Below are 20,056 nucleotides of genomic sequence, written 5' to 3'. Positions count from 1 at the left end.
TTTCTAGTACCTGTAAGGGTGACATTCTTCTACTTTGCCAGTGATGTAAGAGATAGTCTTCCTACTGACTAACACAATGTGAGCTCTTTATATAGTCACTATAGCAGGGGGTCCCCGATGAGGAACACTCGCCCATGAAATGAAGTAGGACACTGTTGTGAACCCAACCACAGCAACCAATAACATGGCAGCATTACAAGTAGGTGTTTCTAGATCACAGGAAAATCCAAAAAAGTTAGTGGGGTGATATAGAAGAAATGGGAACACTGGGATCCCAATATGCATATGCAACTTTAATTAAGTCATGACTGCAATATGTAATCTTACCCTCCCTAAAATGCCAAGTGCCACCTTAATTACCGGGTGGTTAAGAATTAGGGAAATTATTACATTTTAGTGAAAAAGCTGGTCTGAGCATCAAACCTCAACAAAACACGGTCACAAGAGGGTTACCTATAACTACGTATAGCAATAATGTTCCCAGTAGCTGTATATAATGTGTTTTTATTCCTTTGCAGGCCAGTGATTGGATTTTACCCTCTGACACCCTTACCATCCGAAATGTTGATGAAAGCTCTGAAGGAAAGTATACGTGCCAGGCTCGTCATCCAGACATGTACAGCCTAGTCAAGACAAAATCCTTCCAGCTGCGTGTCACCCCCCGGAGCCCTGATATCTCCGAGATCCAAGGTGAGCAATACAGCCCGTTGGTGCTGAGGAATACCTGCAACCTTCATAGACAAATCCGGATGCCGTACAGCCCAGATGAGCATTAGTATATGAGTTCAAGATTGGTAAACCGCAATATATTACATTTTATTATTTGGTGTAGATACACCTTAGGAATACCTGTCATGAAAAAACATGAAGGCTGTCATGCTGACCCTGATTCTTCATTGACAAGAATTATTCATGCAGATAAAGACTTCTGACTTTCCAATACCTTCCTGATCTGAACTTGTTTAAGGTCAGAGAATCTGTAATAAAATCAGAGCCTGCATATCATTCAGTTAACTAGCAGTTAAGAGTCCTTATCTCCACACTTGTTGATGAAGGACTGCTTAGATCTCCTCACCTCTACCTCCATCACCCCCCCCAGCCATGGCTCTTGTTGCAAGAAGAGCATTGATCCCTCACATGCAGTTTTGCCGTGTAACAAACACATGAAAATGTATCCAAACCTCTCTAAGACCTCCCTAAGACCAAAGGTAAGCAATAGGAGAGATTGGTTGCTAATGTCGATATACAAATCGATAAATAATTCAGCAGTGAAAATGAGATTGCCTTGTAATGACCATGGTATGTAGATCGAGGAACAAGGGTGTCGGCAAAATCCACAGGTGATGCCCATAGTTGCCTATACAGAGCCTTAAAGATCTTTCTGAGAACTTATGGTGCCCAACAGGCAATGTTCCATAGATTACACCCATGGAAGTATTGGAAAGTAGATAAAGGCTCCGCTTGATGCGTTGTATTCACTGACCATGTAATAAATGTCCCAAAATATCGAATTTTTTTATTATCTCACTGCTTTTATCCTATTACGATACTAGTCATATGATCCTAGCAGACCGATCCTCCCATGAACCATTCTCAATTTTAGTGAGCGAGTTCTTGCAATATATATAAATGACTTGAAGCGTTTTTTTTTTCTTCACCAAGGTTCCACGTTTAATGATCAGTGCACTTCATGCTGTATACTGGAGCAAGCTCATTAAATGTGTTTGTCCTTTCTGCAGCATTCAACGTTGACTTGAATATAGGAGACATCCTTCTGTACATCGTTCTTCCTGGAGCTCTTCTGACCATCCTGCTGATAACTTTCCTTGTCATCATCCTCCGTCACCGCAAGCAGCAGCTGAAGAAACCTCAGATCAGCCTGTAAGTGAGATGAGAGAGGTGTGGAGGTGGTCTGACTATGGGGGACCCCTGTGATCACTTCTGTCTCATATCTCTTCCTCTTTGCAATAGTTTTAACAGTTCACCTGTCACAAACGTCTATGACCTGTAGGGTATTTGGAAAACTTTTATTTTATAGTTTGCACTTTATTCTGCATGGCAAATAGAGGATAAACTGACAGCATAGTGGATGAATTAAAGTGCACCTGTCTTTTACAATGACTTCATTCTGGTTTATGCTGTGGTTAGTTCTTCCAGTGATTAAAAACCAAGGGGCCTCTTTATAAAGTTAGCAAACTTCTTGTTTGCTTAAAAAAATACCACATTTATCACATTCTCACTGCTAAAAAGTTCTGCAAGTTTCAGTTACTGATACTTAAATATTATTTACTGGCACTTTTATGTTCTTCACATAGACCTGTTATAGGGGCCCGTGCTACTTTAAGAGTTGAGAAGCCCATAGGAAATGGTGGGAACAGCTGCCTTTGTACAAACCAATTGGTTATATTTGTTGTAAATTCTCACTTTAGAAAGTAATGTCACATTGCTTCAATGAAAGTCAATAGGGCATTTACTGCTACTTCTAAAATACCAGTTGGAGCTAGGTCAAATGGTCATGAATGGAGGAAAGATATCCTAATGAGATGAATGAAGCATCTGATCACCATTTTAGGGTAATATGATAACTCTACTCCCTAGTTTTAGAAGCCTGCTAGGGGAAAAGTGATGATTAGGTTTCCAAAGATGAACTGGCCCCTAAGTATGCTGTAAATTAAATTTTACAGTTGGCAAATCCATGTGTCCATGTCTGTTAGCATTGTAATATTGGATTAGCCTATGGCGTGCATTGTTATTATCCTTATAAAGTCCCTTGGAATCTGGAAAATACTTAAAAGCCTAATCTACTACTTTACAGCAAGTTATTTTTTCCAAGACAACAGGTACTCTTTGTTAAGGCTTGACTAAACCTAGAAAACTTGGTGTCTGACCCAAGTCTAAGCATGGCTTGCTAACTAGCATTGGTGGGACCTACTGGGACTTCTTTCCTTCCACCTCCCTTCACAACTTTTTGGACAAGCTTTATTTACTATAACAGTTATCAACCTTTTCCTTTTTTTTCTCACTCACAGGATCGATGGGGAAAAGAGAACCCCGATTTACAAGGGCAGCCTGCAGTCCGTAGGCAGCACCACCTCGGACACGCAGCCCTTGGTCATGTGATCGCCATAGCTGGTCAGTTTCATAGCTCTAATCTGTTTCATTCTGTTTTCTGTTCAATGGAATATTCATACGGATCCTTTCTGCATTGCATGAGATAACACATGTTAAATAATTAAAGATTCAATAAATCAGAGTATCATGGACCACATCTATTAATTATATTAAGTAAGCTAAACATAATTATTTGAAAATTTTTGTGTTAAGACCATAACTACTGGAGTGATTCCATGGGAAGGGCCCATAGTGGGTCAGTGTGATGATCTCTACATACTGTATGAGCCAAGTCTAAATGTAATGGGTCAGTCCAGCCAAAATATGTGTGCTTCCCAAGATATTTGTGCCCGATTTATCTAGACAGCTTCATCTATGTCCTGCAGTCAGTGTTTGATTTTTAATTTTATGGTACTTTCCAGAGCCTGAGATTCTGCACCATTACATGTGGACATATGGCCATCATACATGTCAGCTTGTTGCAGACTTTATCCTATGAGTGATTTTTAATTTTGCTCCATTTTTTTAATTCTAAACATTTTGCCATATGTGCCTACAATTAATTTGTGCTTTTTTTTAAAAAAAAAAATTAATTCTCTTCTTTTATAGAAATACAAACTGGGCTGCCTTTTAAACAGTGGTCTGCTTGTTAAAAAAGATAACGGAGAATGTCAGAATGAGTTTCTAGCCCATGGAATCCAAACTTTTGTAGGAAGAAGTCTGTATTCCAGACGATCTTAGCACTAGCTTTGCTGTGTGTCTGATCTTTCTCCAGACTTGGTAAAGCTCTGATCTGTTCTGTCACTTTTCTGTCTCCTATTTAGGCCCGCATGCTGCACAGAACTGAAACGTCCTCGGCCAAATATCACATCCTGCTTTCTGAATCTGGTGACGGGAATTCAAGGGACGTAACGCTCCAAAGATCAGAGACAAATACCTCTTAGAGCTTTGATTAAGACAATTTTATTTGGTTTGGGGTGAACACAAACTCTTAGTTTTTTTTTTGTCATTTAAATTGTTAAGCGATCTCTTCTTTATACCTGTCACACTTTCCTGAAGGCTGCGCCAACAGTGAACCCATCACATCACTGCGGTTTGAGCTACTTTGAGCCTTGTGTCATCATTAATTCAGCAGCAACTTGATGCATTCTTAAAATATTTTAGTCCAGGCTGCCTGAAGTATAAGGGGAATCAGAGGCATTTTGAAATGTTCTTGTCCTTCTATAGGAGACCTAGTGCTGGATGATCTTTCATTTTTTTTCCCTAAAAGCTACTCATTGCCATTTCCACAAACTAGGGGATAAATACAGCTTATGGTATTTTTGTTGACTCCGGACTGGAATGTCATCGCTCCAACAATAAGTTGTCCTCAGACAGCATTACAACTACTAAAAGCCACACGCAAATCCAAAAAAAAAAAGAATTAGAACACTCCCATAATTAACATTTTAGCAACATCTGAAACATTTTGTTCCAGAAAAGGGGGCATTAAGCAGAAACTACAGCCAGGCTACGAACATTGAAATATTTACATATTCCCAACAAACTTTTATTCAGCCCTTTTACATGCAAATATCAGATCATTCTTAAAGAAGAACTGTACACTGAAAGTTTTAGCCATAAAGGGCAGGCAGAGGGTAAAGGGCAAGTGGAAAGCATTGGCAATGGTCTTCTGGGACCTTTCACCTTTACTGACTTACCATTGTACCAGGGTTTTTTTTTGCTTTCCTCTGGACCAACTCTGTCCATAGGGTTTTATATCTGGGATATGTTTATTTCCCTAGTGATTGAACTTGATGGACTTATGTCTTTTTTTTTTTTTCAACCTGACCTACTATGCAACTATGTAACCATGCAATGTGTGGAGGTGGCATTTTTATGTCAATGCCATAGAAAGGCAAACCGTGAACAATACAGTAGTGACGCCACCAAATTTCACTCCAAATCTACTTGGATGAGCAGACAGAGGTAGCAGTTATACAGCTATGAGCCTGTAGGTATAGAAGTGCCTTGGCACCTTCACATCCCAGGGAGTGCACTGACAATTTTCAGGAAGAACTAACAACAAAAGGTGCAGTTTTCAGTTCAAGCAAAAAGCTTTTTTCCCCCCTTTCCACTATTCCAGCATTATGTCTCCCACGTTGTGACATGCTCGCTTAAAGGCAGGTGTATTCACTTGAAGATTGCTGTTTTCACAATGCCAACTTCAAAGGCCAGCGATGAAAGCGGCAGCCTGGGTAGCAAAGATTTAAGAGCGCTTTCTGTTGTGCTGTTGAGATTTGCATTATTAAATAGCTGTGTGCACGCTCTCCCCGAGCCGCTATCTTACAGTCCTGTCTGTGACATGAGAAATAGCAGCCTTTGTCTCACTAATATGTCAGCGTAAAAAGCACACTGGAACAGCTCGGCCCGTTTCTTTTAACAGCAGATGATAAATATGGAGGGTTTGGCAGACGTAGAAAGCGTTGCTCTTGTGATCTATTAGTACCAATTGCTATATTATAGGCATTGGTCTAAAGGGCAGAATTATTTTGTTAAACAGGGATTCCAGCTGCAATCATTGGTAATCTGTTGGATTTTTTATGTTAACCAAAGCATTTTACCAGCAATTCCAGATTAAATTGTTTATTTGTAAAAAATGAGTCAGATCTAATATTTAAGTAATGAGGTCTCCTTCTTCATACCCTTCCCATTGTGGAGTCATTGCTCCTCCAATTTTAACATTTGTGTTCCTTCTCCTTTTGTTGTTCTAATATTAGTTAACTTAAACCCTGAGAAGAAACAGCCCACATGCCATGTAAGAGTTTTATGGATGCTGATGTATACAAAATATTTAATCTTCCAGGTGTAATAGATACCAGTGATGAGAATATCTATTTTGTTCTGAATTGGCATCATTTGTTATGTGCAGCCATTAAGGAAGCATTGATGCTTTGCAAACTGAGGAGCCTTGATTAATCTTCAGCCAGAAAGCAATTGTATGTCGTACTAGAGCAGCCTTTCTCATCCTGTTTACCTTGGGGGTAACCCATAAAACAACTTTTAGGTCTGAAGGAACCCCTGCTATAATTACTATATCCACAGCTTACAGTATATTATTAGTGTGGCGGTCAGTAGGAAGAATTCCTCTTACATTGCTGACCACTGGGAAGAAGGTCACCCTTACAGATAGCCATGTGAAAAACAATTCATAAAACATTTTATCAACTTTGCCAAAACCCTAAAGGGTTACCTAGAGTAAGATAACCGCTAATCTATACATTTATTGATAAGTAAAGGATCTATGGAAATCCCTTCCAGAAGAAAGCAATGCTCATAGAGCTGCCAGCCCCAGGGCCATTTGTAGGCATATGCAAGTCACCAATTAGTGGGGTGTCCTTTTTGGTCCTAGAGGACAGATGCAGGGAAGATAGTGTTGTACTGGGGTGGGTTACCCTTGGGCGCCAAACTACCCAGAAATGGCTCTGGCCAGCTGCATGACCTATGTGTTAATCTTGTGATATCAGATCTTACAGGCTTTACATTTTGGCCTGTGTGTTACTTGGCTTCACCAGCCTCCATGATGGGTGTATTGAGGTGCTTCTATAATTTCATGGATTTAAAGGAGCTAGATGGGCAAGTTTAAAAGAAAAACAGGCTTTATTATTTATTGTATCTACAGATAATTATTCAGTTGTAGCACTGGGTTGTGTTCACAAATTCCTTGTGGGTAGAAGCAACCTACAAACAGTTCCCTGAACGGGTTGCAATTTTAGGATTTGCTTCAGTTGCAGATGCATTGGCATTATCTATATAAGTTTACTTAAGAAACCCGGAACAAAAATCAGTAAGTTAAACAATGCCTGTTACTATCTCCAAAAAATAAAGAAGTCTTGTAATTCTTACTTCTCCAGTAGGCAGTGAGTCTAAAGTTCTTTGTCTTACAAGGCATGGCCTTCCAGTAGAATTTAATAGTCTTCAGCATCTGACACCCCTAGGTGTATTGGGTTCCTCTCCTGGATCTCCCCTGCCCTAGGCTGAGATTCCATCCACTGGTCCTTACCTCAGTACAGGACACGGTGCAGGCGCTGGGGCTGGTTGAAGAAATCACAGAGCTCAGTGGGGGATGAGATTGGTTCCTAAAGAGAATGGAGATCAGACTCCAACCTTGCTATACAGGTAAGTAAGAAGAATTATTGCAGGTAGCTCCTTTTTTTTGGATTGTAACAGATTTTAAAGTAAATATGATATGTGATGACTGGAAGTTGCTGTTTCTCCCTTGAGCTGCTTACTGGGTGTTACTGTCCAAGTAAATTTAGCTTGATTGCTCCAGAACTAATACACAATCTGTAAGTTAAAGAATGAATGTTTCTATCATATCCTTTACTTGTGACAGGTTCCTTTTATTCATCTGAATTTATATAGCACAGCTGTTTTATTAGCCTAGATAAGAATGAACCCTTCCAATTCCCCGGAACGAGCAGCTTCTAAGTCAGACGAAGCGTGAGACGCCATCCGATGCTGCTAGTTCCGGTAACCCCGTTTTCAACCGTCCTGTTGGCAGGCAGCAATGCAGACAGGCGCTGTGCTTTATATAATTATTTTGGCTTCATGTATGAGCTTAATATAATTCTACACATCGTCTGATAAAGAGAAAATGAGTGTTATTGTTTTATCTGTTTGATTTTATGCCAGAGTTGAACTTTTGACTGTATAATGTTTGCACCCTTTTTAAGTCGCTTTGTGTTGTCTGACTCCTGCAGACGCATCACAGAAATATTTTATGTACCGATTGCTTATCCATATTGATTTGTGTGAAATGTTTTCTCAATAAATGTGAAATGGACATTTAGGACTGCTTATTATAAAAGATCTTCACATGACAGCTGAGATGGAGCCTGTGGAACAAGGCTGGGTATGAAGACAGTTGAATACAAGGCACGCTGAAATCATTTCCAACAGCATCATGGGACAGAGCTGTATTGGAGTTATAGTAAATGTAAACCTTTAGTGTATGACCGCTTGATAAAACAATGAATACAAATTCCATCCTCTTTGAGTCACTTCCTACCCATGTGTACCACTGCACATCATTGCTAGTTTCATTTTAGCAGCAACCATGGGCCAGATATGTGCAATGTGTCTAGGTACAACTGTCATTCCAATAGTATTCATCATTGGAAGTCCATTTGAAAGGTTAACAATGCAGGAGCATGACTAAAAGGGTCAGTGTTTCTCAATCTTTACAACATAGGGAAACCCTTGCAGTAACTTCCAGGTCTCCAGGGAACAACTACTATAATTACTATATCCTCAACTTACAATACATTAGTGTGTTGACCAGAAGAAAGAATTCTTCTTACATTGGTGGCCATTTGGGAAGAATTCCACCCTTACAGATAGCTAAAAAGATCATCGGTGTCAGTGATAACTGACCTGAGTGTCAAAATAGTGCTCATTGCTCAAGAAACCCCCAGAAACCTCTGGAGGAACCCTGGTTGAGAAACACTATAACAGACAATGTCTTGTGAAGGCAGCGCCTCTAAAAGAAACCTTCATGGCAGAACCACCATGGTATTTTAATGAAAGCAGCAGATGAGGTTAATATGTCAAAACTTACATATACTTTATTCCAAAATTGTGAGTCTGCTTATTTGGCACCTCAACACTCACTATGCCTGTATAAACAAACTGACCACTTGAAAAATAGAAAATTACCAAGGTCCTGGGCTCTGCTACTACCCGTTGGCACAAGTAACGTACCCGAGCCTTGTGGAAAAGCTAGGAGCTGCAAGAATGCACCATTGTAACAGGATGGACTGAGCTCTGTGCTCCCCTGGGAGGGAAGCAAGACAGTATCTGTGCCAAAGTGTTTGAGCCCAGGCCTTTTTTTTTTTTTCTCAAGTCTAAGGAGACCTATTTGGCCACAAAATGCCAAATCCTTCACCATTCGATCTGGGTTTTCAAGAATATATCATACTGCAGTGTCCAACCATTTGCAACATTTGTGCCCACAGACCCCCGGTCCTCATGCACTTGAGCTAGTGGTGTTAATTAAAATAATTGCTGCCCACCTCAAAATTCTAAACCCTGCATTGTGACATCAACAGACTCATATTTATATATTCACATATTCAAGAACATCCAACACAGCCATATAACTAAACATGAACTTTATTTTTTTTCCATTTTTGTATTAGTTTTTTTTTTTTAATCTGTCCGCTTGTGGGTTTTTTTTTTACATTTTTGTTTTTTTTGGTACATTGTGTACAAAAACTGGTGCTCTGGACAAGCTGTGAGATGACAGAAACATAGTGGGGACCAGGGAGAGGTGGAGAGAGGAAAGAGGGGACACCAAGGAACAAAATGAAAAAAAAAAAATATACACAAAGCCCCCTGGACTTTGCCTTATCCCACCCTCCCACACACGCACACATACGCACAATGGGTAATAGGGCTGGATACATCCCCTCTGCCTCTAACTCCACAAGGCCGGTATCTGCATTTTTTTCATTGATATTTTTATACGGGGGAGCGGCTTTGAATTAAAAACCCTGAGAGACCACGTCTGTTTAAAATGAGTGAGATTGTACCTAGGATTCAGCGTAGGAAAGGAAGGGGCTAAAAAAAAAGGGGTCTCAGAGTTCTTGTCAAAACGTCCTGCAGCAGTCACAGGCCCCATTGGCTGTAGAGTTCCATCATAGCCGCTCCTCCCCGGCATTTCTGATCGGTTGAACCGGACATTGTGCTGTTAAACGTTATATGGCTTTCAGGCCGGATATCTGACAAGCGGTTAGCCCTTTTGCTGACAGGGGGGGTTACTCTACCAACAGCAAAAGAGTTAAAGCAATACACGGAACTGGAAAACAGAAAAAAAAGATATAAAATAAGATGGCACAGTTACACTAAGTGGGTGCTTTTGTTTTCTCTCGCGCCCTGTGCTCCTGCCTCCAGAAATTGACTTTTTCGACGCTATATATTATTTACATATATATATTTATATAATAATTTCCCCTAGGTTCATGGCTTTTTAAAGGTTTACAGTTAACAATAAACAACAAGAGACAATCGGGTGTAAAAATTGGAAAAAAAAATAATGACAAGTGAAATTAAAAATAAAAACTAAAAAGAAATCATTAAAAAAACACACAGCACAAGGAAAAGAAAAAACATCCATCCCACCCCTATTAAGGGGAAAAAAAAAAAAAGGAACAGACAATATTACACAGCCCAGTCATTGACTTCCTGTCCACACAGGAAGTGCTGTTACAAAGCAGTTTGTTGGCTCCCAACGGTCTCATAAATATCATGAATTATATAGAAGGCGTGGGATCAGACTGTGATTTCATCCTCTGGACATAACCTGCATCATATCCCATCAATAAATAAAAACACGGCCACATAGAAACTGCTCACGGCGAGGCAGAACGTGACAATCTTTAAGAAAAATGCGTTAAAAATTCATCTCGTCTTTAGTACACACTATGACCTTGCTGGACGGAGGCATCCATTTTGTGTTGCCATGTCAATGGAGTCAGTCCATTGCCGATACTGGTTCAAAATGGCCGCCGTCACTGCTGTTTAAAGCCCTCAATACCTGGCTATAAACGAGGGAGGTCCTGGACTGCCCGGGGCAATTGTTTTATACTGCACTTATTCTGCACAACAAATTCACAAACACAATTCCTAGCAATAACAAGACCCAAATTCTAAAATGTTTCATGATATTTTAAGACTGAGACATGAGACTCTAAGATGTTAATGATCATTCTATGAGGAATAATTTGTTGTTCAAAATCATTAAACCTTAATTTCAACCATTTCTTTCTTTAGTTTTGGATAGTTTTCTCAGGCGTAACCTCTTTGATCCCATTGGGTATCTTTTCCCTCACTTCCTGTCCCTGTGACGTCCGTACAAGACGCGGGGCCGATGGTTGTCATTGGAAAAGGGAGACACAGATTGTAGTTAAACATTGACAGATGTTCCAACATTTCCCCGTCCTAATAAAGAACTTTTAAAGATTTTATTTTTGTCCTTGTTTGTAAGATTTACCCTTCTCAATCTTTTTCCCCTGAGGAACCTATGAAATAATGTTCAGGTCTCAGGGAACCCACTACTAAAACCATTTTTTTGGGGTCAATGGGGGAAAAAGCCTCCTAAACTGGTGGCCATTGGACACCATACCCCCTACAGTGGTGGCTAGAATACAAACATCTCAAACCATCATTACAGTATTTAGAATCTACAGCAGCCATTATCAGCCAGTGTTCAATAGAACTCAACCCTCAGCCAGGGTTCCTTCATTACTAGGGGTCCTCATACTGTGCACGGATAACCTCCCATTTGATGATGCCTGCATGGTTGTCTCTACCAAATAGTGTGGCCCCAGAACCATGTAGGAATCATTAAATGGGAGGTCAACCAGGCACATTTCGAGGAATCCCTAGTAAAATCTGAAGGAACCCTGGCTGAGGGTTGAGTTCCATGGAGCCCTTGCTGATAATGGCTGCTGTAGATTATAGATAACCAATGCCGGACAAGAGATTAGGCAAAAAATAAGGGTGAGGTGTAACCACAGATATGGAATCATCATCTGAGAGGTCGACCATCCACAATTCAAGGAACCCCTATACAACCTCTGGATGAACCCTGGTTGAAAATGGCTGCCTTGCTGCTATGCCACGTTTGCCATTTTTTGTCAATGTTTTTGGCCTAGAAGTCCTTCTAATAACATCACTGTCTGCTAAAGGCTTGACAACACTTAGTTATTGCTTCCCATTTAGCAGAAGTGTTGTCAGCCTGCCCTGAGAGCTGCTACAATTGGACATTATGCAACTGATCAGATCCTAAAGCCTGGTACAGATGAGCAATTACAGTAGATTGGCAGAAAATACGGCACATGTGCACAATATTCTGCCCTTCCAATTCCTTCCAGGTCCAATCAGAAATCAGTTGCCTGTGAATTTATTAATAATTTCAGGTCTGATCATTTTATCAGTTTTGGTATCTCCAAACCCCCAATCTCCAAACCTATACAGTGTTTAGACTGCAAGTGATAATCAGCCTGAGTATACTGGGCCTATGGAATTTACAGGGCAGGCTGACAACCCTGCAGCATTTTGTAAGGCAGTGCCATAGCATTGTCAGCTTGCAACAGGTAGGTCTGTTACTGGTAGGATCTCCAGGTCAAAAACTTTGCAACACACTCACAAATAAATGAATTGCTCTAGAAAACTACAAACAATCAGACATGATGCCAAACATACTGAAAAACAGATTTGGGTCCACACACACTTTGAATTTGTTTCCTGAGACAGGAAGTGAGGGTAGATCCCTCCAATAGGGGGACACACATAATAAAACCTAACGGAGGGTCTAATCCTTTCCACTTCAATCCACAAGGTTTTGGCAGGAGTTAAAATATAGAAAACAGCAGTAATACCACAGGCGTCTATTCCCGGCATCTGGGCAGGTATTTGCCATGATTAGGAACCGATTAAGCTAATGAAGCCTCACAATTCCATCTCACTTCCTAGAACACATTTTGTTCTTTTACAGATGTTTCCAGATGGGGTTTTGCCAGTTTGGTGTTTAAAGGGAGCAGCCTCTGCAATCTTCAGTGACTTGCTGAATTTGTATTGGTACTGTTGGAGCTGTATTGGAAGATTTGACTTCACTGGCTACATGTTCATCACAAAGCTGAGGGTGGGGCCCTGGCCCAGCCGAATTGGAAATCGGAGACCTGCCTATTCATGATCAACCCAACAGAATTCCAAATCTTTTAGCATGTTGCAATTTACTTACATTTTCAGCTCCCCTACCCAGAGTTCAGCTTTGAGCTCCAAACAGGTGGCACAGAAAAAAAAGCACAAACACTTGTCCTAGCCCCCGATGAGTGAGAAGCTTTAAGTGAAATGATGTGGCTCGGCACAGCATTCCCACATAATTATTTTAACTTGCTCCTCTGGCAGAAACGTTTGGGTGTTCTGACGATCCTGCTGAACGCAGGATTGCTACTGTAAGCAGCTGATTGCTGCATTTATTTTGACACAAGTGATAAAATTAAGTATCTAAAAGTAGACGATAACTAATTACCGCACGCAGACCCCGCATGGATTAACATTGACACATGAATACGGGTGCAAGACGACTGTAAGAATTCTCGCCAAGCGGCAGAGCTTGTTGGGCAGGTGGAAGTGGCTGATAACCATCTTGTGCACAAAGCTTGCAATGCCTCATCCAATTTCTCAAATCACTCTCGTTCTCCTGTTTAAACCCGTAACTTATGGCTGTACTCACTCCCCCAGCCACCCACCCTTCTTCGCTAGGGACTCGGAGCTGTGCTGATTTCTGCCTAATTGAGGCGATTAAATAAACATCATGCTCTTAATATCAGGCCTGCGCTGGCACATATAATAGCGTCCGGCTTGCCCAGCTCACTAGCTATCTAAGGTATTACCAGGAGCGTCAGTGCCTGTCCTGCTACCAGGAATGTCAAGAAGGTACCAAGTTTTTAAGAAAGAAAAGGTGCCAAGTTATCCCAACTTGCAACTTTCCAGGCTTGGCAATGCCGCCTTTGTGTTTTAAATATACATGGGTTTATAGCATTTGTATGCCACTGACTGATCATACCAATCATCTTATGACTTCATTATAACCAAGGTACGACATGGCTGCAGAAGAGACCCCCTTCACCTGCTGTTAACATTCTGATGAGCTACCTTTGCTCCTATAGTATACCTACCCAAGGGTCATCTAATGTGAAACATTGCAGAATGCCATGGAGAATAGCACTCATTACCTTTCCTTATTTTAGGTCCTAATATCTTCTCCCCATACCCTTTTTATCCTACAATTTTCCTTCTACCCATGTCCCTACTTGAGTATTTCTCATACCCAGGTTGGAAAAACGACTTTAATGCTTCCTGGGCTAAAGCCTGGAACCCTCTAATGCATTTCAGCCCTGTGCTAGTGGCGGAGCAGTGCAAAAGGATGTCCATGCCATGGTTAAACCAAAGAACACAGTTGGCATCCTCCATGACCTTGATTTACAACATGAAGCTCTATTTGTTGAGCATCTTACAGGAGTGAGAATTACTTTGCAAAGAGAGTGATGGCAGTGATCTCTGTCAGTCTCACATGATACATCCCAATTTTCCAAAAACGTCTGCAGTTCCTGCCCATCATTTCCAGTAGCAATTTCTTACTTAGCTGCAACCATTTAATGCTTTCAGGGCCCACAGTGGAGCCCCCCTATACCTCATAATAGTGTTGATCAAATTTGTGTTTGTTCGGCAAAAGTTAGATTTTAGAATATATAATGCAAACAAGTTTACTGTGCCAACCACTTGGTTGGAAAGGTAAACAACAATTCTTTAAATGTGCACAGCGGGAAGTGGCTGCATGCTGTGTACATTAACAAGCTCACAGACCATGGTTACTATTGCAACTGTCAAGTTGTAAGCCTGTTAATATACACAGCGGGTAGTGGCTGCCCAATGTGTACAGTGAATCAGCTAATAATCTGAGCTCAAACAACAGGTTTATCTGGTTCTGACTGCACCAAATTGAATATTTGACCCAATTTTGCAACTGGCTCTAAGTTGAATACCAACATGTCCTCACTGGCTGATAACAACTTCTCTATAACTTGTATTAGCTGCAGATTTCAGATTGCAGACACAAAGCTGAAGCCCTGGATTTGTTTCTGAGTTGTCAGGGTCCAGCATTACCCCTGCCAAGGGTAAAACTGAAGCCAAGCAACCTGTATGGGGTGCAGAGCTGTCTATCTATACAGTAATTTATACCGGTAGCAATAGCTTGTGCCAAATACATTTGAATGAAATTATTGTGTTTAAACTTTAAAAGCCTCTATACAAGCAATGACTATAGGAACTTCCTTCTTGATTGGCATTGGATAGACCTGGGCTTGTTACTGTTGCAGTAGGTGCCCATCACACATATCTAGGGCTCTGTCTTTTCTCTTATTGAGTTAGAACATATTCACATATTTTAGGCTGAGAGTATATGCTGTTTTCTTATATTTTAAGCCTTTCACATGTTTACAAACGTTCTATTTAAGCCTCTGTACAAACAGTCCTCAATGTGTGAAAACAACCCATACAGCAATCTTTTATAAAGTATTTGTCAAGCTTTTAAAAAGCTCTAAAAGCAAATTTCAGATTGAAGGTTGGGGAAGTTAAATACATATCTGGAAAAAACTGTGCCCAGAGGAAGCAACAGGGGGCAAAGAACTCATCCCCAGTATTGACTGTGGTGTACCTGCAGTGATTTTCTCAGTGCTGAATTTGCCTTGATTTGCATGGAAACATCAGTTTTGGTAAAGGCTGGGTTTTGTTTCCTTATGTCGGTGCTGATGTCCTCACTTCACTATGCCACTGGCTGTTTGTAAATAATTCAAAAGCATCAGGATTGGTACAGAAAGCAAAGATCCACATAAAGGATCACAAAAGCAGGGAGATCCTTGCACTAAATATTCTCAGGTACAGATTTATCTCCAGCAAGGAGAACTGTGAGTAACACAGTAGTAATATAACTAAATCTTGCTCCAGTTTTGGTGACACTAATGGTCAAAGCAGAGCCTTTGATGATCCCACACAGCAGGTATACAGCTATTGGGCTCTTGGCACAGGTTCAGCACTGCTATTAAAGACAAAATGTGAAATCTTTTGGGGTGCTGCTTAGGAACAAATAAATAACTGCCACTTTACTCCATTTTAGTAATTTTCAGCACCATCTTGTTGAACGTCTCCTGAAGCCAGTCCGCACCAAAAAAGATCCGTGTTGAACACCACCTTTCTGGAAACTGAAACTTGCTTTAAAGGCTTTAGTAAAGCAGCCTGAAGCTTACTGAAAGCTGTACAAATATTTTGGTAAAGCTTGCTGTGCACTTTGCCTTTCAGCACACTGAAGTTTATATGTACAAGGTCTTAAAGTTGACTGAATGTTTTTAGAGGGCCAATAAACATAAAAGTCAGGTTGCTTTATATGAAAGAGGTTTAAAAATGATTTTTTTTTTTAAATGCAGGTGGGGTAGAAGATTTTTCAGCACGCTATTGCCTGCCCATGCTGTAATTACACAGAAGGAGATTGTGTTTGCTACATTTAAGCTGCCCAAAATGGCAGCTCCCATAGGACATAGAAGGGGGGCTCAGTAAAGCTGAATAAAATAAATGTTGTGTCTGAGGAGGTTTGGGGAATTTTATGAGTATTTTTGGAAATGCCATTAGAAGCTCTTTCACATAAATCAAACTCTTTCTCTCCATTATAGGTGTACTGTTACTGAAAACTATATGTAGACACAAGTCACTTCATTCTCACAAATACAACTGCCCCAAAGGTCCAACATACGGCCACAGTCAACGCTCACTTAAGTCTTGCATACATCACGTTCGGTTCAGCAGTCTCTACACCAGGTTATTGACCCTCTTAAGCTGTAGGGGGCGCAGCAATAAGTGACACTGCTGATCCTCTTACAACGCAGAGGCTGAGTCCGTCTTCCCTTCTACCTATCTTCTATGGTTACCTACCCCCACACTTTCTCTGCTTCCCCATTGCCCACCCTCCAAAGATAAGATTAAATTAAAAAATCAGGTTATTAATACTGTGTTGGGATTTGTTTCTTGTGTGTCTTTTTTTCCCTTTTAAATAAAAAACTCCTCCTTTCGCTTGTGGTTCTCGCCTCCGTTTAGAAATGCTTCTCGGGCTTCGCCATGTTCATCCAGTCCACTTGCTTCATGAGTCAGGTATGAGCCTGCAAGAGAGTCACATATCAGTAAAGATGAACTCCATCAGAAATAAGAGACTCATGTCTATTCATGTATTCATTAGATAAACCACCAGTTGTATTTCTTTTATTATTGAAAGCAACGCATTTACATACATTTGTCTTTACGGAACTCCTCCAATGTACTGTAGAGCTACAATTAGAATAGCAGGGAGGCAAGAAACTGGGAGCCAGGTCTCCTCTATGCATATATATGGGTAAGGAAGGTGCTGATTGGAGGAAAAAGGATACAGAGAAGCTCAATGTGTTTCCTGCTGCTCTGCCACTTTCCATTCAGCAGGCTGGAGGTGGATTTGGGGACAAGATGTTTAGTGATCGAGCTGTGTTTTCTACCTCCCTTTGCTACCTTGAGTCAACTCCTTTCTCCTATCCCAGTTGTAAATGTTATTGTATCCAAAATAAACTTGGTTTTCCAGTCTGCTAATATCCCCTTGTGCTACAAACAACTAACCTAAGCTGCTACACTCTAAATAAGTAAAAGATCTTTAAATGTTCTACATACATAAAGTTACACATGTAGCACTCCCACCGGCATTGGTATATATTAGAATTCAATCATTTATAATATATCAACTTGTATTGCAACTACAAATGCTCTTTTCAAGTGACTCCTGATCATAAAATCCCCAGTATTACATTGGCTTTCCACCAACAAATAAAAACTTGGAAAGGTAAAAATCCTATGTGGGATATGCATGGTGTGCCATCAGTAATCGAAGCAATATCTGTCCTATAGCAGAATTACCAATATATATTATAGAATAGGAAAAATCTTTGACCACCCTGCTCTTGAAGTCAATTCATGTATCCACTCCACCATAATCCAAACCAACTCACCTTTCTGTCGGACGGAGCACCAGACCATGACAATCAGGACACAGATGACCAGGAAGACCAGAAGAGCCAATATCCCACCTATTATGGCATAGGGAACTTGAGTCTGAGCCTCAATGATCGCTCCAGGGTCTATGAAAAAGGAGCATAAGAAAAAAGGGGACAAATGGGTCAATATCAAATAGAAGCAAACAGGAAATGAAGGAATCCAGGGACTAAACACATGCATATCACTAAAAAGTATCAAAAAGGATTAATATGTGTTTTGCAATTTTTTTGGATATCTTTTAATCAAGTTGAAAAATTTCCCATGTCACAGGCAGACTTACGGTCAAATAGGTTCAAATGTCTGGCCTGTAACAAACCTTCCAGAGCTGCCATGTGCTAGATACTAAGCACAACTAAAATAGTAAGGAAGTTACAGCAGATTGATTCTTGCCCCCAAAAGAAAGAAAGATTTTTGAGGTGGGGTCTGCAACAAGCAAACAGATACCTGGCTTCACGTTGGGCAACAAATATATTTTACCACCCTCCAATGTTTCTGCACCACATTCACCCGAGTTGGATTGCTTGTACTCACCATACACCACCAGCACATACTGGTCAGAGGAGCGGCCATGTTTGTTGGAGACCTGGCAGCTGTACGTTCCGTTATCTTGCAGACTAAGCGAAGGAATGGTCAGGAGGTCGCCCTGGACCTGCGATCGTTCCGGTAAGGAGTCATTAAGGCGACTCCAGATGATCTCATTCGGCCTGTCAGGAAAGAAATACATTGTCAGAGGTGCTCAGATCTCTATAAAATATCAGAAAGGAGACAATAAAAGAGCTCTGAGCTCAACAGCAATTCAGCACAGCTTAGGAAGGAACATAAAGTGGACCTGATCTCAGAAAGTAAAGATTTGCCAAGTTATTGGGAACAATTAGAAATGTTAAACCGGTACTCTGAAAATGATGACTTTAGTCTTGATTTCCTAGCAGTGTACTTCTTGGTATATAATAGTTCCTAGGCACTCATAGCTGTATATCCACAATGTGAGATCTCAGGTTGCTGCAGCCTATGTCTCATTCCACATTGGCTGAAACTAGCAAAGTGATTTCAGTAAATCATCATCAGGTTGCTGGTTTTCCTTGCTGCTGTCAATAAAACACTATGCCTAGGCTGAAATGTTGTCATCACTCCCCTTTCCATCTAGGCCGTGCTTGTTTCTCTAAAAAAATCACCATTCAGGCCATGCTTGTTGCTGTAGTTCTTCTGTTATTTGCAATCACATATTTATTATATAGATTTCAGCACCATGGAGAGCACATCACTCCAACAACTGCACCCCCTCAGTATATTCTGTGCGGTTGTATTCACTTATTTACTTTCCCCCTCTAGCTTGCTGAAAGGGTATTTGATTTGGAATTCATAAGTCTTTTCTTTGCATCTTAGGAATAACAGACCGCATTGGGCTGCAAACAAAACAACGTTCCACATACTTAGCAAGCCTCCGCTTGTCACCGCAGCCACTGCAGCTCAGAGTGCTGTGTACTTGTAGAATACTGGGATTCATAGACACACAAACTTATCAAAGGCCCTTGTCTATAAAAGTGTCTGCAGGGTGAATTGTGTTGCCCAAAACAACCAAGCAGCTTTGCAGTTTAATTTTCACAAAATTCAAAAGTTATGAAAGTACATTTAAAGTGCACAGCAACCAATTTCCTAGAAATTTACACGAAAACATAGAAATAATATTTTTTGGTAATTATACATAACTATCTATCTCCATTGTGTGCTGTGTGAGAACCACATTGCAAGGACAAAGCATTGTCGCCCTATAATAGGATGTGTCTGAACAAGGATCTGCATGGCAGAATCAACAAGTATTTTAATGAATGGTAAAACATTTAAAAAATATTGTATTTACTTGAATATAAACCAAGGTACTTACAGGTAAAATCCCAGGGCACAAAATGTGTCAATCAACAATCAGCAGAAATGCCAATAAACTAACATGCATAAATACATCTGCTTTGTATTATTTTTAAAACATTTATTCAGGAGAGTATACAGTTTATATTTTGTTTCCCTCATTTTATGGGTTAAAAAGTATTTTGTATCTTCAAGTTGGTCATGATGGGTCACTTGCTCTTAAATCTCTCTTAAATACCATTTGTGCAAGGTTGTTGGCTGCCAGCAGATGGCAATGTGTCCTCAATGAAGGTGTGTAACAAACTTTTTAATATTATATCTGATAGCAAGTGTTGGTTACACACTTTACAATAGAACACAGTGCCATCTAGTGACATGGTTCAAGTATAAACCAAGATTCTTTTTCTAATGA

General features: G+C 40.4%; 2 protein-coding genes across 2 annotated transcripts in view; one reads left to right on the top strand and one right to left on the bottom strand.

The window, feature by feature from the left end:
• LOC140340600 (uncharacterized) overlaps positions 1-7,938 on the top strand; it is a 30,727-nt gene extending 22,789 nt beyond the window's left edge. Inside the window, exons 5-8 of the mRNA XM_072425907.1 lie at positions 519-690; positions 1,740-1,881; positions 3,030-3,132; positions 3,936-7,938. Of these exons, the coding sequence (XP_072282008.1) occupies positions 519-690; positions 1,740-1,881; positions 3,030-3,120 (405 nt within the window). The 3' untranslated portion in view covers positions 3,121-3,132; positions 3,936-7,938. The remainder of the gene's footprint in view (positions 1-518; positions 691-1,739; positions 1,882-3,029; positions 3,133-3,935) is intronic.
• Positions 7,939-9,248: 1,310 nt separating this feature from the next.
• Positions 9,249-20,056, bottom strand: part of CADM4 (cell adhesion molecule 4) — a 267,506-nt gene continuing 256,698 nt past the window's right edge. The window contains exons 7-9 of the mRNA XM_072425906.1: positions 18,313-18,485; positions 17,736-17,864; positions 9,249-16,865 (exon numbers count right to left, since the gene is read on the bottom strand). Of these exons, the coding sequence (XP_072282007.1) occupies positions 16,756-16,865; positions 17,736-17,864; positions 18,313-18,485 (412 nt within the window). The 3' untranslated portion in view covers positions 9,249-16,755. The remainder of the gene's footprint in view (positions 16,866-17,735; positions 17,865-18,312; positions 18,486-20,056) is intronic.

The sequence above is a fragment of the Pyxicephalus adspersus genome, chromosome 11 (genome assembly GCF_032062135.1).
Source record: "Pyxicephalus adspersus chromosome 11, UCB_Pads_2.0, whole genome shotgun sequence".
In the NCBI taxonomy this organism is placed as follows: Eukaryota; Metazoa; Chordata; class Amphibia; order Anura; family Pyxicephalidae; genus Pyxicephalus; species Pyxicephalus adspersus.
This window is presented reverse-complemented; position numbering and strand designations above follow the sequence as displayed.